The following is a 22946-nucleotide window of genomic DNA, read 5'->3' on the forward strand; positions in this document are numbered from 1 at the left end:
CCTTGGCGTCGATTTCTTCTCGTGGGTGCTTTCCCGTCAACAGAAATCATCTTTGTCGGGTCTCGAACTCAGTGTCGAGGCCTTCGTTTCCGAAATCTCCTCTTCGAAGCAAAAAACTCTTCTTCTGTCTCGCTTAGTTTTGGAGCCAAAGGAACCGCCCTTGAAGGAAATCGAACTCAGGACACTTCTTCCAGAGTTCTTACCTTCCTGCGTTCTCTTATTGGTCAAAATGAATAGTCGGGATTCGAAGGAAGGAAACATTTTCCCTGTCGCAGGGGCGATGGGTTCAACAGCGCCCGGGGCCCTCAATAATCGTCTTAAAATTAAAAAAGTATAAAAAACACGACGTTGTTTTTAAACAAGTGCAAATTAAACCGCAAAATTTACTTCAAGCCTCCTTTCATTACTTTTAAATTAATTTCCTTTCACACAGAAAATATTTAATATTAATAATTGACTTCTTACATTTATGATGGAATGTCAAAAAATTATAACTTGGAGTAATTCAATTTGTATTTCTTGAACTACAAAGAATGTGTAAATATGAAACGCAGGTGTTCTTATAAAATACGAACACGCGCAACAATCTCGGCTGGCATGCCATAAGGTTCATTTCTCATTTCTTATGCACGCCTGAATGAAACGTATTGCACTCCCTCTACTGACTGTTGCGCCATACGTGACGTCACACTTTTATGGTATAAATAGCAGTTACGCACGGCCCGCTCTACTCAGTAGTTGGTTGGCTTTCCTCAGTGTGAAACGAATGGTGGTGTGAGCAGCTTCTAGAACAAGATAATTCTATATATATATATATATAGTGAAAATATTTCCTGCAACGTGTTTAATTTCTTATTCAAATCTTGCTGCCTGCGACATGGAGGTCTCCAGCTCTTCACAATGGGTGAGCCTACTTATTATTAATATTATTATTTCTGAGATGATAAAGTTGCGTCATATTGTGATAAATATATATATGTTTAAATCTTGTCAGTCACAATCACAATAAAATTCCTATTAAATATTATTATAATTAGCATTTAAATATTTAAAATATATTAAATGATGTTCTCTATCGAAATGTTCCATTTACATTAGAACATCACTTTTTACACGACATGTTTCAGTTCTAAAAGAACCATCTTCAGGTGTATAACATTATATAAACTTAAATATAATTTCTTAAATGCAACTTTTAGTCAGATGTTTATCAGATTTCAAATGAAGTTTTCTTCCAGATTTTATTGTATTTTTTAATATCGTATTCGAAGTTGTTCTGTATATGTATGTCGTGCTTAACATGATTTTGTGTGGGTGAACGTTTTGTTATCATCCTGTAAAGTAAATAATATAAAGACTAAATGAATATTAATAAAATTAGAAATAGAAAATAAAATAATATATTTGATAATTTAATTTTGTTTCAAAACATGTCGTGTAAAAAGTGATGATCTAATGTAAATCGAACATTTCGATGAGAACATCATTTAATATATTTTAAATATTTAAATGCTAATTATAGTAATATTTTAATATTTAATAGGAATTTTATTGCGATTGTGACTGACAAGATTTAAACAAATATTATTATTTCGTTATCTTGAGGGATTGTATGTCATTCTTAAGAATTCAAATGCTAGCAGCAACACACGTCCGCCATCATCAACAAAGTTACTTGAATTCCGGCTAAGCTAAACGGCTGATAGGGACCTATGACTGGGTCACTTGTCGCATTCAGACATTGTTAAAGGTTGTTTTCAGTCTTAATTTTTTCGTGTAGAGGAAAGTTATTGTTGAGTGAACAGCTTAATTTCTCAGGATCGTTGTTTTGTATTACAGATTAATCATAAACTGACTTGTATATTGCAATTAAAGCTTTGAAACGTTTCCTAACATGCTAATTTTAAAGGTAAATCATTCATTACAAGGAAGGCCTCGTTATCTGACACAGCCTTAATTTCTCTTTCTATAAGTGAGGTCTTCTTAATATTTTCTGGCAGAAACGAAAATCGATAGCAGTGCAGCACAAACAGCCAAGGCACATACGATTTGTGTGTGACTGGGACAACAATTTCATAATAAATATTAACCTCATGAAGTTGCAGAGAATTCTTGGACTATAAAATGACTCATTTTTTGTCTGTCCTCAGGTAAACCCTGCTGAAACTGAAGACACGAGGATCACTTGCTTCTTGATGAACAGGATTAGGATGCTGGCAGCAGAGAGTAAGTGTGGTTTAATTCCGTGCATGCAGTAAGTTGTGGAGTACAGTCCGTAAACCTCGTCAGTGTGATGTTTATGTACGTCTTTCTAGATGTCCAGATATGCCCCCCAGACTTCCAGCAACTCTTCATTATTTTAAGTGATTTTGTCAGAAGGAAAACCAAAAAATGTTAAATGCATTGCAATTTTGCTTTTTTAATAGTCATTCTCAGACATTTTAAATTTGCTGGACTTCAAAGAATATTTTCTAGTGAATTATGTACGTTTACTTTGCTCTCTGAGAGTTGAGACCAAGATTAATTTTGTGTCCACGTGTACCTTGCGCCTCAGTCACAAGTGACGAGGATGAGGTCTGTCTGATGGTCCCCCAGGGTAGACACCCATCCCTCTTTCGGGAAGACTCGATGAGAGCCAGGCTGTTTAACGACGTCTTCGTTAAGAAGAATGTTTTCCGGTGACCAGCATGCAAATCCCAGTTTTAAACACTGCAAATAGCAATCAGTAATGCATTGCGTAAGAGACACTGGTTTTTCCAACTGGAAGTGACTCTTAAACTGAATTTGGAATTTGATCACGGGCAAGAAAAATGCAATTTCAAAATTACAAACTCTTATTACAGTTCATTTTTTTTAACTAAACTAACTCTTTTCTTTACGTAGTAATACTTAACTCCTGAAGCTGTTTCTTGAAATAACGTCACATGAGGAATTTAACAGACCATTTGATGCAGTCGTGAATTGTTACAGACACGGAACTCAAAAACCAAATCTTGTTTGAGCGCCGGCAAGGGGAGAAACACAAAGTCAGTCTCCGAGCCGTCAGAGAGGAGAAGGAGAAACTGAGGAAGGAAAGAAATCTGCAGGCTGAGCAGATCAAGGAGCTGCAAGCAGAAAGTATGTTTGCTCTCATTCTATTTAAGTACTAAGTCAAAGATTACAGGCTGCAAATTGCCTCAGTATGAAATTCTGTTCATTACCATGTTCCTGCATGTCTCATGAGATATCGAGATATTCTCCTAGGCATTTTGTTCTAGTTACCTTCGCCCTGAGTTGCAGACTAATTTATGTACCCAAAGAAGAAGAGAGTTTGCTCTCATATTTTGACCTCGAGCCTTAGGAGGTGAAAGGTATTAAAGTTTGAAATTATCCATTTCGGTTGCAATCTCTGACCTGAAGAAGGCAACTCCATTGTTAGTCGAAATGTGGGATAATTTTCAACATTATCAGCTGCCACTCTTTACACCTAAGGCTGCATGAGACATGGGTTTCTGGTCTTCGGAAAACCCTCTCGTCTTTTTCCATCTTTACATTCGTAACAGTTTCGAAAGACAAACTTTCTTGTTTGTTAACATATAGTCAAAAGAGGAATTTTACTATCTAAAATAATTATCGATTGTTACAGACTTTGCTGCAACACAGCTAATTGAGAAGCTGAAGGCAATGAAGGATGACAAAACTCAGGTACGTTTAAACTTTCTGTTGCATTGTGGGGCATGGCTCTGAGTTATTCTGTGCATTAATGAACGATTCCTTGAAATCGTAAATACTAAACAGTAACTGAAAATTGTCAGATATTGGAAAAATGAAGAGGTAAGTGCTTTCTAAGGCGTGTAAATAAAAGTGAGAAGTCAAATCCATTTCGGACTGAATCATTTGTTGAAGAGGAGGAGAAGGATTTCATCTGTAGCTGTCAGAGTGTAGTTTGTAGGACGAAGTATAGCTTAAGGCAGTTACTCGGTGACTCGCGATGTCGATGGGGTCGGACACGAGTATTCCCTGTCAAAAGAGAGGGTACCCAAGGCTTTTACGGATGAAATAGCATAATTTGGGTGTATCATCTTTCACTGATGATGCAGTTGTGAACATATAAACTGTGATAGAAAATAATAAAGTGAACAGTTCTACGTCAACTGCAGCAGAAGAAATGTTGTATTTTTTGTGAGAGGTGATGAACACAACACCTGGAGCCTAATTTCAGTCATGTACTGTTTAGGGCTTTATACATACAGGTCTCTTATTATCTGAGCTGTAGGAAGCATCGAGTAATGTATTAAATGCATGATTAAAGCCAGAAAATGGAAAAATTGTACGCAATACTGTGATCAAAACAACATTTAAGAGTGAACACTTTTGGTTAATGTTGTGTTGCTTTGGTGTCATTCACAGCAGCCTGCAGCAAGGCCAGCCACTGAAACTACAAACACCATGAGCACCAGGCCGGTCATTGAAATAAAACTCAATGAGGTGAAACTGGCGAGATGTGAAAACGCCTGGCGACCTGGGCGAAGGAAGCCGGCGACCAACGAGCAGGCTGCCCAGACTCAGGTATGTTCCTGGCATTCATTTAAGGACAGGATCCTGGAAACAGTCAATAATGCTGTATCTGCCCCAATGCAAGATGGCTGAAAGGAACAGTCCTGCGCTAAGAAACACGTTCACTCTAACTAACTAGGTGGCTTATTGAAACTGAAGGTTCATCACCAAATTAAGGAACAGGCAAAATTGTAGGTCTATATTTTAATCTTGATGCTCTTAAAGATCAGACATTTCGATCTGAGAAGCTGCAAGCATTTCCGGAATTCGTCTCCTCCTAATTTCCTCATCACTTCTTATTGGAACTTTGCCACACTAAAAAATAAACTTTCTTTTTGCTTACTCTTTGATTTTAGAAGCAATGTTTACCTTTCCAAGTGTTTAATTGCATATAATGAGTATGCATTGTAATTATATTTCTCAATAGACATTGGCTTCTCATGACAACAGACTTCTTCTTCGGTGTAGACAAAACGCGGCTGGACGGCGCATGCAGAGCAACTGGCTCTAGGTTTTAATCATCTCTATGAAGGCTTTAAGGAAGTAAAACATGTTTCGCTTTATTTCTGTGTTTGCGTTCTGTCAGATGATGAGAGGGAACTTGATGTTGCAGGAGCTGTTAAAGAAGGCTCGCAGTTTGCTCAACAAACTCACGCCTGACAAGTTTGACAGACTAGTTTCCCAAGTCCAGGATCTGCCAATTGACAGCAGCGATCGCCTGAAGGGCGTCATCGACCTCATATTTGAAAAGGTGAGGCACCGGTCTTTAGCAGCTGATACATTCAGACAGAGACGTCATATTGATAGAAATTCCCTTCTTTTGTAACTTTGCAGCTCAATTTCTTAAATATTGAAGTTATCCTCAGTGTAGTATTGGAGACGCTAGGGGCAAGTGAAAATTATAATTGTTACTGTTCACTATGATAATAATCTTAAAAAGCAGTACGCTGATTGTTCTCTCTTTAAATTCACCTCCAACCTTAGAATTTATCTGCTCTCATCTAAAAATGTTTATCTTATGCAAGAAAATTAAGGCTGTCATGAAATGTGTCTTGCATCTGACTGAGATTTTGAGTTTCTCAGGTTTAAGAGATAAAGATTTACTTTTGTTGAAGCTTCATTTAGGTGGCCTTCATTTCATAAATTTAGTTTATGTAACGTATGCTCAACAGAGTTGTTTTTCATAAATATAACATGAGAGCAAAGTGATAATGTTGTGTGTTTTTATGTGCAGGCTGTTGATGAACCAAAGTTCACAGAGATTTATGCACGAATGTGCAAGGTTCTCTCCAGCATGAAAGTTCCGGCAGAGCGTGGGAACAATGGCGAACCAGAGGTCACCTTCAGGAAGTTGTTGCTAGGTCGATGCCGGGCAGAATTTGAAAAGAATCCTGAAGCAGAAATAAATCTAGAAGCCACACAGAAAGAGATTGAGGAAACAGCAGACCCAGTAAGTGCTTCTCTAATGTCTTTGTCTACGGTCATATGTTACTACGCTTCTGTCCACAGATTGGGAATAGCTCCGTCTGCTTGATCGAATGGAATAGATGTCTCCTCCCTTTTTGCTTGAAGATGAATATCTATCATTTGAAAAATTATTATTCAATATGTTGTTCAGGTTTTAAGACTTCTTGAAAGACAAGAAAGAGACATAAATTGATAAAGACTGAATGTAGAATGCACATAAACTTAATTTAAATTATTATGATATAAATGGTACCTCAAGATGAAAAAACATTTTCCTAACTTCTTAGGTTAGTTTAACTTCCTATAATGAGCACTTAATGTACTCATTTTTTTTCCAAATGTTGTAAACTCTCATAATAATGGACTCCTGCTGCACTTGACATTTCTCATTAGCTCATGACGTTCTTTTGGGGGCGTAAAGGCAGGGGGCTTCTTGACCGGCCGAGTATCGTGGACACAAACTTTAAAATGCAAACTTACATATGTTGAAAGCTGTGCATTAAAGAAGGGCTCTTACAAGATACCATCAAAAAAGGCGATTTCTAATCTTCTCTACTTATTTTTTCTGCAGGCAAAGAAAAACGAACTACAGCAGAGTTTTGACGAGGAACTGCGAAGGGTACAAATGAAATCAATAGGAAACATCAGGTAACTTACATTTTTCTTTGTGATTTTGAAGCTCTACATTTGATTCATCAGTGACTCTGAAAGTAGTGAACTTAAGAGTTGTGAATTAGGACAAGACACTGAGAGGAAATTTGAAATGTTAATGGGTTCTTGCCCTCCAGTATGCAAGTGTTCCACAAAATCCAGGACCAATTTCTAAATGTGCTCCATAATGCTGCTGCTTACATGATCACACACTATCATAAAGTCTCCACTTCCTCGGTATTTCTTCTTCTTGGTATTTGCATCGTGAAATGGCACTGATGGCTTTCCTCCATACAGAATCAAATGCAAATTACATAAAAATAATTATTTAATTTGAAATTTTCAATATTCTGTCTCAGCTGTTTTATATTTATAAACAGATACAGATTTTTACAGGACCACGTACAGAAATATTATATTTCACCTCAAAAATATATATCACACACAAGACACTGATTAAATTCCATCTATTTAAACAAAAGTTCTCATTATTTTAAGGCACAAATCTTTCTGTACCTTGTAGAGGCAAAGAACCTCGTTTCTCTTCTGTTCTTTGGACTTTTACTATTGTCTTAACTCAACCCAAGTGATATATTCTTCACTATGTTACAGGTTTATTGGCGAGCTGCATAAAGCAGATATGCTCGCCACAAGCACCATGCAGCATTGCATTAAACGTCTCCTTACCAAAGAAGACGAACATTCCTTGGAGTGCCTCTGCACTCTTCTGATGACGGTCGGCAAGGATTTGGAGAGCAAGAGCCAAGTATGTTTGTTTTCATTTTTTAATACTTTTAGTTTTAATTTGCAGTTCTCCTACCGTGTAATTTATTGCCTTCCTTTGGGCTCTATGATGACCACAGGTTTATACGGAAAGTACAATGCAAAAAGCAGTAAGTGTGTCCCTTTGATCTCACTGACTTTCTGGCTTCCATTTTGTAACATGCAAGTCTTCTTAATTGTTATACATTCTTTGCACAAAATCATAGCGAGAAGGCATTATGGGCTGGTCGCACCTTCTCGTCCATCTGTCTTTCCAGTCCATTCAATTCGAGAACCAATGGACAGACTAGGATGAAATTTGATATGGAGTTTGTGGTATTCTGCACGACCTCGCATAATCCTATTTTGAATATCCTCCTAGGTAGAAAGTCAGGTGCTGCAATCTGGTGGCCAAATTGGGAACTGTCACAGAAGGTGGATTCGATGCTTGAAAGTGCACATTGTAAAGAACGCGTGAGGATGTTGCATCTATTCTGATATGAAATACCTTTCTGAGCTCGCTGACAATATTCTGAATAGTGTTTCTGTGTGATAAATGATCACCGTGACATGTTCTTCTGAAATTCTTCATACTCTTCTACACTCTAACATGTTTCATATAAAGACGCCTCATGCCGTGACTTCAACGGGAATCTTGCTCAGTATTTTGTTACACTTTTACGTTTCCTCTCATCACCTCTGCTGAATCATGTCAGAATTCACTCAGTCCTGACAGGACAAAGCAGGAATCTGATCGAAGGGTCATGTCTAGGCTCAGCCACCAAAAATCTCGGTTTATGCCTTTGTTTAGATGAGACACATACTTACGTTTTGTTCGAGACAGCAACCTTCAGCTCTCAATTTAAATTTACACGCGCCTTCCCACACAGCAAGTTCTATGTGAACTACATGAGTAGTGGCAGAATTTTCTAGTTTTATGTGTAGGCTTATAAGCGTAAGAAGTTAATTATGCCCATGAAATGTGACTTTAAATTTTTGTTTTCTTGCAGGATCTGTCTGAGTTCCTTCATACAATGAAGGAACTAACAAATAAGAAGGCGATGCTCTCTAGCAGAATAAAGTTTAAGATCGACTACGTCATCGACCTGAAGCAAAGCAACTGGGCTCCAAGGAATGGACGTTAGATGAGATTTTTTAAATAAATAATTTTTTTTTTTTTTTGTTAAATACTTCAGTATTTAAATAGTAAAATAGTTTAGTTCTTTGTTAAATATCTGAATTGTTCACATTTGTTAAATAAATAAATAATTTAGTTTTTTTGTTAAATACTTCGGTATTTAAATAGTGAAATAGTTTAGTTCTTTGTTAAATATCTGAATTGTTCACATTTGTTAAATAAATAAATTATTTAGTTTTTTTGTTAAATACTTCAGTATTTAAATAGTAAAATAGTTTAGTTCTTTGTTAAATATCTTAATTGTTCACATTTGTTAAATAAATAAATTATTTAGTTTTTTGTTAAATACTTCGGTATTTAAATAGTGAAATAGTTTAGTTCTTTGTAAAATAGTTCAATTGTTTAAATCTTGAAATTGTTTATTTTTTGTTAAATAGTTTAGTATTTAAATAGTTACACTGTTCAGTTTTTTGTTAAATATCTGAATTGTTCACATTTGTTAAATAAATAAATTATTTAGTTTTTTGTTAAATACTTCAGTATTTAAATAGTGAAATAGTTTAGTTCTTTGTAAAATAGTTCAATTGTTTATTTTTTGTTAAATAGTTTAGTATTTAAATAGTTAGACTGTTCATTTTTTTTTGTTAAATATCTGAATTGTTCACATTTGTTAAATAAATAAATTATTTAGTTTTTTTGTTAAATACTTCAGTATTTAAATAGTGAAATAGTTTAGTTCTTTGTAAAATAGTTGAATTGTTTATTTTTTGTTAAATAGTTAAATTATTTAATGTTTTCTGAATTGTTTCTAATTAATATATTTAAGAATATTAAATAAAAAACATGTTCATAAACTTTCCTGTTATTATTTTAGCAAAGTAATATTTCAACGAACTTGTCGCCCTCATTGCACTAGTGGTTAATGTCGTCGCCACTGGACCCAAGGTACGCGAGTTCAAACACTGCTGAGGTTGATGGAATTTTAAGGGGTGATAAAAATCCATAGAACAACTTCCTTCGGGAGGGAACTAAAGCCGGCAGTCCCATGCCGTAGATTTATGGCACAAAAAACAATGAACGAGATGTTTCCTAAGCAAAACTCCCTGGCCATTTCTCACACAAGTCTCTCCTGATTCCTATTAGATGGCTATAGCAGACAAAGATAAGGATTGAGTAGAAATTGTGCAGAGGCAGTGGGCTGGTCGCTCACTACTGACAAATGCACACTTCGAAAAGACCAGGAAGACAGAATATCCTATCTGCATTACTATCGAAGAAGCAGTGCAGATATATAAAACTATACACGGACTGAAAGATGACTCTACCGAGTACGAAGCACCATTAAACAAGAAGGAATGGTCTCATCCAGCGGAAAGAATAACTCTTGATGAAGTGAAAGACTTCAATAAATACACTGTGGAAATCTATATAGATGGAAGTAAACACCAGGGAAAGGTGAGTGCTGCCGCTGTTATCTTCAAAAATGGAGAACTAATTCATAGCTTAAAAACCAAGTTACCCGATCATTGCTCAAACAATCAAGCTGAGCAGATCGGAATTCTAGAGGCCTTGGATGCAGTAACAACTTTAAGGGAAATCAGCATTGAGGAAAGAATAGTAGCGGTGTACACAGATAGTCCAGTTTCTCTCGATCTACTAAAAAACAACTTCAAACATGGCTTTGTAATATCTGAGATAAGAAATAGATTAAGGAATCTCAAAGATCAAAATTGGACTATTCATTTTGGGTGGATCAAAGCACACATCGGAATTTTCGGTAATGAAAAAGCAGACAGATTAGCGAAGGCAGCAGCAGATGGTGGAAATGTAGTATATGCAAAGAAGCCTAAAAGTACAATTATTAAAGAAACAAAGGAAGAAGGGATTATAAAATGGCAAAATGATTGTACGCCACCAATAAAGGAGCAGCGTGCAAGAAATTATTCGCGTCAGTGTGACAAAGAATGAAGCTAAATATTGAAATAATTCCTGAACTGGCAGCAATGACGACTGGACATAGCAAAAACAAATCATATCTACACAGGTTTGGAATCATTGACGATCCAACATGCTCATGCCTGAAAGCAGCACAAACAGTGGATCACCTCATCTATGACTGCGAAAAACTACAACAACCAAGGCGTACCTTAATAGATGCAATAGTCAGGAATGGTGGCACATGGCCAGTGTTGCATGAAGTAATTGTTCAGAAATGTTTAGGTCATTTTAATAAATTCATTAAATCCACTGATTATAATACAGTTTTGCATAGGAACATAGGTGCAAACGGTGGCAATGGATCATGATATTAGAGTTGTGTAATCTGTTAACGTGCTATATATTAATGCATGTAATATTGCAATCTTGTAATGGGGCATGCTGAATAAATGTAAATAAAAAAAGACAGAATACTTTAACTTGGTATCGCAAATACACGAGTGTGTGTACTGAAATATTTAGCAATAATATTCTGGTGTGGGGGAACATTCTTTATTTCAACATTCTCAAGATAATAGATGATCGCTGCTACTTATGCTACATGACTGAAACTTGCTGGAGATCCAAAACAACCCAAAAGGCACAAAATTTTAATCACTTTTCGCTTATGTAAGACATGCTTAATTTGGCCCACAGTTTAACAATGCACCCCTCTGCATCTGTCTTATTACCAGTCATATTTCGTTCTATGTAGGTTTTGAGGTTATGACGATGCAAGCAATTTTTACTTTTTATTTTATCATACAGGTACGAAAACCTAGCTCTGTTCTGCTAACTTCTCACTGGAGTCGGCTTGCATGTTTATAAATATAAACAATTAGTCCTCTTTAATGACCGAAATAAAACAATAATTATCTGACTTGCCACTATGAACGCCAAGATCTAAAATCACAACACTAATAAATATTTCACTTTCACTTACAGTATCATCATGGTACTACAGACTAATTATTCCATGCTGACATCAAAGACACAAGTTATTTGAATACGCAAAATCAAATTAACTCGCACTGTCACTGCATAATTCACCTCATTTAAAAGGCTCGTCCAATGTTAGATAGAGGCCTCTTTAACGTGTTTTATTCACGGCACTCCCAGTATCGAAGAACATATACTCATAGCTGAGTAGGTAACACACACAAAGCACGTTAACTTTGTTAATTGAAGTATCATTACGTAACTCTCTAACACATAAACGGAACAGACCTAGTGACACCTACAAACACAATCTGCTTTAAAAATAAAGAAATCATTGTTCTACAGTGTAAACAGCGATTATTTACTTCAAAAACATTAACCCTTGTAATGGCTGAGTTGTCTTCTTTGATTTACCACTGAATGTTCAAATATTATTTAGGCGACTTTAAGCTATAAAAATTGAGTATCTTATTGATGCTGATGTGGCTACAAAACAATCGCACGAGAAAAATGCAAATAAAAATATTAAAAAATTGTGAATATAAGAAACGTATAAGAAAAAGATAGGTCTTTACCATTCTTTTAAATAAAATAATGGTTGACCTCAACATGAACTGAAGAAGAAGTGAATTGTACCAAAATCACCCACAAACTGCAATTTTCATAAACACAACTGCAGTGACGGTGGAAGACCATTTGAAGTTTGTGGAAACTAGATAAAAATGTTATTCAATGTTTTTTAGAAAAACTATTGTCAAGAAGAAAATTCATGGAGAAACTAAAAACATTAAGACATGGGAGACATTACCAACCTATATAAAACCCTGAGAGTGAATATAAGGAACAAAATATGTACACTGGGAACTTTTGTTTTGCAATATCATTTTTACCCATGGTTAACAGCTTGCAACAATCTGAGAGAAACTGATTTGCTGGCCATAATTGATCTTCCAAAAATGTTGAAATGTTTTGGATTTCGGGGGCCTTTAACAAACTTATGACTTACATGCTTCACGAAAAGAAAAGAAAAACACGAATCTTACGCCAAACATGTACAGTACACGCAGATCATTCTTTATTTAAGTCTCCAAAGAAATTATGAGCTTCTGGAGATCCAACTTACATTTAGTAGTTCAGAATATAATAAAGGAGTTTATAAAAATTAAGAAATATTGAAATGGGTGACATGACTTGTCTGCTGAAAGAAAAAGAACTACCATTTAGAGGTCAAGAATTATCTGAGTTGCCCCTTGACAGAAGTAATTGTAAAGAATATTTGAACATTATGAACCTCTGCTGAATGACCTTTTGCTAAGGCACATCTCTGGCCATTGAAAATAATTTGTTAAAAGCCCTCCATGAAGTGTTGCTAGTTGACATTTCAAGACAAATTCAGGAACCACCTAATATTGGATGAAACTTCTGATTTTCATTTTGTCATGAGGTACATTCATGATAGTAACAGGTCTTTCTGCTCAAACCCTTTCTTTCTGTGTTCGCAAATTCTTACATTTTGGTTCATACATTACAGACAGGTCTGGGTATAGATTTTATTCACAAAATAAGAGAAATTCAAAGTCACGTGCAAAATGAACATGACACACTTATCAATTTTCTAACAAAAACCAGGGAAATGAAGAAGGCAAAACCTGACACAGAAAATTCTGCAGAAGAGAAGTACAGAAAACTTTTCTACAAAATTACTGCTACTACATAAGTGAGAAAGTTTACATACATAACTTTAAGGCTGCCTTTCCTGAACAGCATACACAAAAACTGCCCGTGTATTTTTTACATTCTATTCTTCATGAAAACCTTGAAACTAACAGTAGTCCGAGCTACTGATATTGTTGAACATAAGCCATACCACTGAACGGGGCAAACCAAAAAATTAAGCAGACATCACACAAAATATCATTGCTGGGTAAAAACTCAGAGCACTGAGAAATAAACAGTCCATTCTTCTCTGTCATTCCAGCGAATGGTGCATGACGTCACAAACCTTGTGTTTTGAGCCACTAAATTCAGTAACCGATACTGAGACGAGAACAAAAATATGATCTGAGACTGTTGAAACCATAAGTATTGCAACTGTGTTTGTCGGCATAACTGTAAGTGGTTACACAGGCGGTTGAAATTAACGGATAATGAAAAATATTAAGAACTGATGGTTTCAACAGAATAAAACTAATGAAAAGACACAGACATTTTTAAGATAACTGGAACTGAAACAAATGAGAGGCCTCTGAAACAACCAAGATGTCCTTGGAAGGACATCAGACACAGTATGGAAGAGACTGGAATAATGTTTACATATTTCTCAATGTGAGATTACAGACTGCAGTGCACTTTTATGCAACACTACAAAGGTGAAATGATGTACAGAAATTAGAGGAACAGAGTTTAAGTACGTGAAATTTGAGGTTCTAACAGCATTTTGAAGATGTTGATGCCAGAAAATGCTGTGAGAACTTGTAGGGAGACAAAAGTTCCTATGAAGTCTTTACTCCCACCATTGTCAGGGCTGATGATGTAGGCAGTAGTTTCTCTTAAGTGTAAGCAGTTACATGGCTTAACAATCTAGAATACCAACATCGACACGGAGTTCCACTGTCAGGACACACATGAAATTGTAGAAATATTGGTTAACGGATGACGTGAGTATCTCACCTGGTCTTTGAGTGGTGGAGCATGAGGTTAAACGTTTGGGTGTAGAAGCAAATGGGTCACTTGATTCTTGCACCATTCAATTCGCATTCTGTTCACTAAAAGAAGAAAAACAAAATAACACCAGCAGTCAGTTCCATGCAACAGTTTGTTCAACAAACACATTCACACTTCTTATGGAGTGTTCTCACTACGATAACTCAACTCAAGTTTGAAGCAACTGTTCTTGAACTTGGCACTTCACATTCAACTGAAATATCCACCTCTTTCAGGTTGTGTTAAGTCGTGCAACTACAGTCTTTTCTGACTCACTGCTACTCACACCTGAGGCCATTTCACCTGCTTCAGTAGGAAAAGTCGATCTGGAATATAATTTAATGATGAACTCAGCAACCAAGAGTTGGTTCTGTGAGACTACCAGGAAGTTTCAAGTCCGGTGTGAACTGATTTGGTTCAGTTTCAATTGCTTCAGTGCGAACACTCCCCAGATCCTAACCCCCAATCATAACTGACTTTCAAGAAAGAAAATGGAAAACAAGAATCTAACAAAATATACGTGGCAATACAGAAGTTCCCTGGTCTTTTCTTCACTCCCTTAGTTCACTGTAGTTTTTGACAACACTTAATAAGACTTTGGGTAAACTGCTCAACTTCTTCCTGGCTGCTTTCGAACTGCGAGCTCTCCCAGTGAGGGAGGGTTTGCAGAATTACATTTATCAGTGCACTGGTGTGACCCTCCACATGGCTGGTTAATATTTCTGTTATGGGCTCTGTCAAATGATTACTGCAACAATTTTATAGGATTAAGGTAGAACACGAGTCAGGAAACCAGGAACTGGCCCATTATCACAGAATACCACTGTAGTCAACACAGAACTAGAACATTGGTACACCGCTGATGATCACAACACACACTGGGCCAGCGGAACAACAGTATACAAGCAAACACTAAACATATATTACAATAAGAAATAATAAATGGCCACCCCATAATAATAAATGTTTAATGCTCCATGTAAAGCTGGTCCCAAGTTTACTTTTAGCATTATAAGGGAGAAACATCAGAACCACATTTCACACGGCAACAATAGATTTTATACAATCCACAGACCATCCCATATTTTAAATTATTGATTTTAATTCTGTATCGTTTTTATTCTAATACTGCAACGCTCTGCATTACTGTTATTATCGTGAAGGGAAGCAACTGTCAGTCTGGAAATGCGTCCCATAGAAACCATCTTACAGCCCACAAATAATGCAAAGCAACGGACACAATTAATCTAGTGTCTGAGTGAACGAAATATCTCTGAGAAGAGTGTTCTGTGTCATTTTGCCCACCATAAATCCTACATGGACTGTCTTGGGTTTCAACCTGGGCTCCCACATTTAGAACTCGGCAACTAACCACATGAGCTGTGGACTTTTTCTAAGGTCAGTTGATGAATACAGCCTGCCATGATGGAATTATACTTTTGGGAATAAATTCAAGGTTGCAAATATGACCTAAGTGTGTCTTTAATCTTAATCTAAAATGTAATGTAATATTATGCATGATCTTGAGCTTTCACGGCGACTGTGTACAATAAAATCCTTTCGGGCTATCAGCCGCATCAACTGGTTAACCATTTGACGTGGCTGATAGCCCGAGAGGATTTTATTGTAATGTAATATATTTAACATCACATAATTTTGTTCACTGATGTATATTATTGTGACAGACAACACAAAATCCATTCCATAATAATAATCATGTGGCAGAAGTTTAACCACATTTCAGAGGTGCTTGCTGCCTCCATCATAATCTCCCTGATGATGGAGGTAGCATACACCTCTGAAACGTCTGTAATCTTCTACCATATGACGGCATTACAACCCACAGGACAGCTACCTTCTTAAAAGGTACGTTTAAACATTTTCAACATGTTAAGTGGCCCGTCCCCTGCAGAATGAAAGGATGTCCAGACATCAAATAGCTGCAAATATATTGGAGGTCAGGTGGGGTGCTAGAAGCGCCTCACTGGAAAAGTTCTCGTTGTTAAAAAATGTTACACGTGGCTAATGTCTGGACTAGCTGAGTAAATGCTCAGCTTCTAGAAAAGACTGTACTTCAAGGCATGAACAACCCATTATATTACTGATATCACTCTACAGTTCACAGTCATGACCATTATTTTGCTAATTCCTGCCATCTTCATGCACTAAGCAAGTTAATAAATAAGGCAGTGTGAATGCTGAATCTTACTTTGTGCACAATACCACAGTTACAGTACACAAATATCAGCCAAGGCCAAATCAGAACAGCAACACCTTTTCTAAAAGCAACAGAACATCAAAAATTAAACCTTATTCTCAAGCAACACAAACTACAATGTTGCAAATTTTTGTGCTGACCTTGAAAGTGTCATCAGTCTCGTGAGACTGTGTGCCCGGTAACCGAGGGTGAGCATCCACGCCAAACTGGTCTTCATCATCATCGACAATGTTGTCATCGTGAAGCAGGAAGCCCTGATATCAGCCCACGTGGTGTTCTGTAGTACAAATCACAAGCTTTAATGGTATGGTACAGCGTGCTTAGTGCAGACTGAAGCCTGGCAAAGCAGACACGAGAGCACCTCAGTTTAAAAGACCTTCCAATCGTCAAGAGAGTATGTACAAGAGTCATCACATGAAGTCTTTTGTGTGAATATAAATTGTGGTGCTCTCTAAGAGTTCTGCAATGCCACATTTACTGAGAGGGAAGTTTCAAGTTGTCAGGTCATGCACTGAGAGGTTTCTTCTGAAATTCTGACCTCCCTGTAAGTTTTGCAGTTTCTTCCTAAGTCTCTTAATGTAATTCTACTGTGTAACTGCCAGTGTTTCCAGAAATATTGCACATGAGATGTTTCATTAGGAGCCATTCCCAGAGGGGCACAGGGCCTGGGTAAAGCAGTCTATGTGGGTCCATTCCATAAGATCAGTATCTGTAAGTTTTACTTTACTTTACTTAAACTGTGCATGTCCTCTTGTCTCTATCCTATGATTACAATTAAACCAATATCCTTTGTGTTTATTTTGTATCTACAGAGTGCTTAATTTATTCAGCATGAAATATGTCATGCTTCATAATGTCAAAATGTGGGGTTCTGAACACTCACCCCACCCTACGGATAGCCCGCTGCTGGGAACGTAAACCACACTCTTCATTTATTTACTGAAGTTCAAAAAAATAATACCTAGAAACATTGCTGAAAGCCTTAAAACTGCACACTGGGTTTATTTATTAATACAGTACGGTCCCAATTATCTGCTTCATTTTAACAGCCGTCAACTCAGCACGTAACAGAATAAATCACACTTCCTGACCAAGCCCCTTCTACATTTTGTGAAATCAGTTTCTTCAGAGTGCCTTCATAATTGCTTTTGGAGAGAACGTGGCATTAGCAGCGCTACCCTCATCTTTTTCTTCAGGCTTCGTGATTATTTGACAATTTTAATCACCTGATCATCCTTACGTCCTATTTAGATTTTATAATCAGGATTCTAATGTATTAGATCCATGAACAAGGCAGTTTAGATCTCAAACATTGATATTTTATGGTAACAGTTGTAGGATAAAAAAATACAGTGTAGAATGGACGCCTCTTCATTTTCCTCGGCACTTGTTCTTCCCTCACCTGAACGTAATTTGGTGTCACTCACTACGAGATTTGCCACTCATGGTAGGAAGTGTTCGAGCACAATCACATCTGTTTTCAGAATTAGACTGCAAAAGAAGATTTAATTAATTTCTCTCCCATCAGAAAGATACATCTCAAATCACATTCCAAAGAGTTTTTCTCTTTTTTGCCACTTTCATGATAAATGGCTATTTTAATTTAAGTCTCCAAAGAAGCAAATATTGTTCTTCTACAATAAAATCTGGGAACCATTTCCTTCCCTGTCCCTCACATTGTTTATTCCCTGTATAACCGTAATTACTGATTTCCTGTTGGCCATCAGGTAGTTTTCCGCCTGGATTTTGTTTTCTTTCTTAAAGTTAACTCTCCACATGTAAATGCACCTCCCTCACTGGCATTAAAACAGACGACATACATTAACTGGGTCTGTGATAGGGGCAAACTAATAAGTTTAAAACTTGTTTAAAAATTTGCTGTTCCCAGGGAACATGGATATCCAATCTGTTTCCAAATGCTGAGACTCACTCAAATATCATCTGCTGGTTGTTTTTCAAAAGGCTTAGCTCTTGACAGCATCTCTTGCGACAAAACCGCACGGCTCCACCAACCAGGTGCCTGCAAGAATCCAATTAGGACAACAGCTGCAATCAGCCACTTTAATTTGTTCACACCTTCCACCACAGACACAATGGCCTCCAGAAACAGAAAAATTAAGAATATGATCAAACTGAGTTGTTTATTTCTTGCATCTGATGTTAACTTGAACAATTCTAAGAACAAACAGTTGCTTTCTTCGTAAATCAAAGTGACAAAGTAATTGTAGCCACACATAAACTATGCTGAGTTTTCTATGGCTTTTCATGTAAATTTCTTATTCATAAGCTAAAAGTAACTTTCTTAACTTTACTTCTCAATTAATATTACAAAATCATTCTGTATTTACATTTGACATTGATGACCTCAGCAAATGAGTCCGCATTAACAAATATAATGAAAATCCGATCCCGGGTTACTCCATGTGGTTGGACAGACAGCCATCTAACACAAACAAACAAGCAAGCAGGAGGAACCTTACGAGCACGAACGAGATGTTTCTTAAGCAAAATTCAGCCGTTAGCAATAATTTTCTGATGAAGGGGAACATTTTTAGTTTAAACATTTTCAGGATAACGAACCATCGCTGCTACCCGCACTACATGACTGAACATTCGGCCTCTGAATTTATGTTCTTGTACGAGTTCCAAAACCTTTTGCTTATGTAGGACGTGCTTAATTTTGCCCACTGTTTAACAACACATTCTTTCGTTCTATGTAGGATTAGAGGTTTTGATGATACAAGCAATTCTGCATGCACGCCTTGCGTGCTACACACCCAGCCCATCGGGGCCTGATATATTTCACTACCCTCACTGTTCGTTATGCAGAATTCTAAATTCCCAACTCACTTCGTCCCTCGCCAGCTGAGTCCAATCCACATCCTTAAAGGTTAGGCCTCAGACACGCGTTAGCATTATCCTACATTAATACCAACGTGTCGAAATTTATTTCCCCTGCCCTTCTTAAAAAAGCTTCCTCTATTTGCTGTATGTAAGTAAACGGAACATTTCTTGCTCCTTCTACATACGAAATTACATTACCCTCTTTTAATATTTATTTTAAATTATAAGAATTAGATAAAGCGCGTACAAAACGAAGTCACAAATAGTTCTTGTGCCTACACATGACTAAGCTTCATCCACCGGACCATTTTAATGGCGTCTGGTAACTGTGATTCTGCCGAATGTTCTCGATGGTTTAATATGAACAAGTTAAATGAAATTCCTACTTTACACACGCCTGTCCATCTGCGTGTCAGCATCTTTAACCTCTAGAACCCCCAGACGGATTTTGATGAAATGATGTATAAACGTCCCTACATTGCATGCCACCCAGAATTTACATGTTTGTCGCTTAATCGATAATAAGAACGTGGCGAAACTAGCGCTAATAATTATTTTGACTAAGTGGCAGATGGAAAATTAGAATATTTCATAGAGATAAGAAGAATATAAGTGCCACAAATTTAGGTGATATTCTTCAAAATAATTTTCTCTAAATTAATTAGGCGCAATTTAAAACATACACAAGAAAAAATTCCCTTAGGACGATTTAGCGAAAGCATGTGCATCGTACAGGAGGTAAATTTCGCGAGTGAAAATCCCTCACTGCAACTACCAACAGTCGCAGCCTGATTGCACGCAACACACAGTCAGCCATTTTAACAAAATGGAGTGGCCACGAATTTTCAGTCGGTATTGCAGCGGGTAATTAGGTCGACAGTTTCTCCGTTCTTGTCAAAACAATTTCCCGCCTATCACCGAACCGAAGACTCGCTATCTTGTTCGCTATTCTGCGCCAGATGATTCCACGGAAACTTTATATTTATTTACGCTCCATTTTAATATTATACCGTAATCTGCGTCTGGCCGTACCAGGCGACTGGTTCTCATTGCGAGTATAACACCGCCAGCCAATCGCCTGAAGACGTGAGTCGAGTATCCTGACTGCCCTCGAAGCTGCAAACTGCTACATTATTGCCCCTGTAGGACTTCGACCCTTCCTCTGCCATCCTCCTGGAGTCCATCAACAGCCACTTGGACGAAGAAATTCTAAATGGGGTAACATTGGACTAATGCCGAGTTCGGGTTCGAACCGGGTGTTCTTGATTGCTTGAGCTCTGGACTGGAATATGTTAGATTCTCAAGGACTCTGCTCCGTGGAGATCGGCCACGGTAGAAAATACAGGGGAGTAAAAAGAAACAGCTCCGTTATCAGGGCGATGAATGTGCCAATCGAGCAGAAAGGTCCAGGTTATAGGGACCGGACAGTAACCGGAGTAGCTTGATCCTAGCCAATGAGAGCAAATCTGGAGTGCATGGGGACCAATAGGAGAGCTTTGGCCAGGTCTAGCGGTCTACATTCATAGCCCTGATGATGGAGGCAGCATGGACCTCTGAAACTTCGGTGGAAATCTACCAGACCACACGGCGCAACAACCCAGAAGACAGCAATCTTCAGACTCACTGCTGTGAAAACCTCAAATCCTACATAATTAATAGTTTCTTTGCTTAAGTGTATCTCATTACTGATTCCTTTGTTTAGCCCAATATGATACAAATTTCTGTATGTAACTAGACTTTAAGCAGAGAGCAAATAAACACAAAACATTTTTACAAAGATTTACATTGCATTTCCTTGTGTCAGTTTGAATGTATTCCACCAAGAGGCTTAAATTCCCATTGTATGTCCATGCAGTGGCAAAGCGTGGCCTTTTGATAAGTGTCAGCCATATTGTAGTGTTTCTACTTATTTTTGTACAGAGTATACCTGTATTAGATGCACGTGAATAGTATGCAGTTCTTATGGATCACCCGGTGCATTGTTTCCATGCGAAATAAAGTCAGTTTTCTGGCTCGCCTACCCAATGGCGTTTCGTGAGTCTGAGGAGTGGTAGTTCTGCGCAAGGGGGAAACTCAGAATAGGTTTTCAACACATGACAATATAAATAAATGAAAAGTAAATTTACATCGACGATGCTTTAGCTATTTCTAAGTCCCGAAGAGGACGGCCATGTTTTTTTACATCACTTTTTTCACTCAAAGAATTTGCAAAAAGTAATGTCATGTATAAATGATACACTTCCTTTGCTCATTGTCATTATCAGAACAAAAAATAGTCAGCACACAGGATTACTGAACACTCATTAACAATAACCACGAAACAGATTGCAATACAGAAGCCAGGCTAAAACACGTGGTAACGGGCAAGCATGTTTACTATGAGCCCCGAAATGCGCTGTACCCGTGAACTGCCCCTCACTCCACCTCACACAGCGCTCAAAACTGTTAGTTCAGCCGATTGGTTGATAATGACAACGTAAGGGGCAATATTAGAATAATGATATAGAGGAAATAAAGTGTTACAAATTATATAAATATTCAACTCTGCAGCTCTTATGGATGGGCCGCCACTGCCTACACAGTAATACTTAATACTTTCCTCAAATGCGTTTGTCATTCCCCTGACTTTTCCTACTAACTGTGAGAATCTACCTGTATCTTTGAAGTCCCACCCGTGGCTCAGTTCATGAAAAAGGTAAAGACGGTGGAGTTACTCATGTACTTTATTGGTGACTAAGCTATGTGCTTTAAGTAATCACCCTATGATCAGATATGACAAAATGGAGCTGTAGTTCCTTACATTCTTACTATTGGCACTACATGGGGTGAGTGATTACCTTCAAGCCCTCAAACTCAACCAAGACACTTGTTGGAAACAAAACACACTTACGTACTTCACATATTCCTAGCATGTATCATCTGAAGTTTCCTGGACAAGGTTAGTATATTATCCTTTTGATAACAAATAGTGATTAGAATATAAAATAAGCAAACAAACAACTATTAACACTATAAAAAAGATACTATTGCCATACACGTTTCAACCTCAAGAGGTCATCACAGTGGCATCAGGGAAATAAATTTATTTAATCAAATGATATAAACTATATTTAGAAATACATATATTTATTTTTCCAGTCTATACACAAAACTTGTTTTAAAATAATGTTGTTTAAAATTATTTATAACATTTACAATATAAATTGCATTATGTTATATTTTATGGCGCTTTTCTGTGTCGTATAATATTACATCTATCACAGCGGTTTTGATTTCGACGACATGTTTCGATGTTTACCACATCATCATCAGGCTTATCATTTCATATATTTTTTAAAAAACTATTGTACATTTGTGCATTGCGTTTATTGATTTTTAATTTTCAGTCTTCATCTTGATTTGGAGTATGCATTTTGATGTTCATTATCAGGTTGTATTGTGATGTGTCGGACGTCTGATATCCACAGACGATAAACTGCAACTCTAAAAAAAAAATATATATATTTAGAAAATAAATAATGAATAGCCTTTTCTTTGTTACACACAACTCAAGTTTTATATTCCGTATTCCCCGACATCCTCAAATTTCCAGATGACGATCTTTTATCAATTGCACATCTTCTAGCCCCCTAAGTACATGCTTGTGTGTGTACTTTCCTTTCCCACTACTTTTCAGTTCATTGTAAATTACCAGCGACCTGTTTTCTTTCT

General features: G+C 37.1%; 2 protein-coding genes across 3 annotated transcripts in view; one reads left to right on the forward strand and one right to left on the reverse strand.

Annotated features, from left to right (window-relative positions):
• LOC147872051 (eukaryotic translation initiation factor 4 gamma 1-like) overlaps nt 1-19854 on the reverse strand; it is a 164880-nt gene extending 145026 nt beyond the window's left edge. The window contains exons 1-5 of the mRNA XM_087359277.1: nt 19242-19854; nt 18740-18834; nt 18322-18411; nt 17794-17882; nt 16532-16668 (exon numbers count right to left, since the gene is read on the reverse strand). The gene's annotated coding sequence lies outside the window, so the exon portion shown is untranslated. The remainder of the gene's footprint in view (nt 1-16531; nt 16669-17793; nt 17883-18321; nt 18412-18739; nt 18835-19241) is intronic.
• Nucleotides 193-8599, forward strand: LOC147872060 (eukaryotic translation initiation factor 4 gamma 3-like). Of its 2 annotated transcripts, none has more exons than XM_087359288.1 (8): nt 193-2226; nt 2971-3117; nt 3626-3684; nt 4390-4548; nt 5150-5287; nt 5771-5986; nt 6575-6651; nt 7267-8599. In XM_087359288.1, exons 1-8 carry the CDS (start codon nt 2196-2198, stop codon nt 7730-7732), a joined length of 1293 nt encoding a protein of 430 aa, XP_087215414.1. In that variant the 5' UTR covers nt 193-2195; the 3' UTR covers nt 7733-8599. The 2 variants fall into 2 exon arrangements, with proteins under 2 accessions (XP_087215414.1, XP_087215415.1); XM_087359289.1 differs by having other exon boundaries at nt 4393-4548.
• Nucleotides 19855-22946: the final 3092 nt, after the last annotated feature.

The sequence above is a fragment of the Zootermopsis nevadensis genome, unplaced genomic scaffold (genome assembly GCF_977971745.1).
Source record: "Zootermopsis nevadensis isolate Lab colony 2312 unplaced genomic scaffold, Znev_1.0 Znev_ptg000031l, whole genome shotgun sequence".
Lineage (NCBI taxonomy): Eukaryota > Metazoa > Arthropoda > Insecta > Blattodea > Termopsidae > Zootermopsis > Zootermopsis nevadensis.

What these genes read in the sequence shown, in the direction of transcription:
- LOC147872060 (XM_087359288.1), top strand. Translation starts at nt 2,196, where the DNA reads ATGAACAGGATTAGGATGCTGGCAGCAGAGA. An exon ending in TGAAGGATGACAAAACTCAG is followed by an intron (nt 3,685 to 4,389) that starts GTACGTTTAAAC and finishes TGTCATTCACAG; the next exon opens with CAGCCTGCAGCAAGGCCAGC. An exon ending in TTGAGGAAACAGCAGACCCA is followed by an intron (nt 5,987 to 6,574) that starts GTAAGTGCTTCT and finishes TTTTTTCTGCAG; the next exon opens with GCAAAGAAAAACGAACTACA.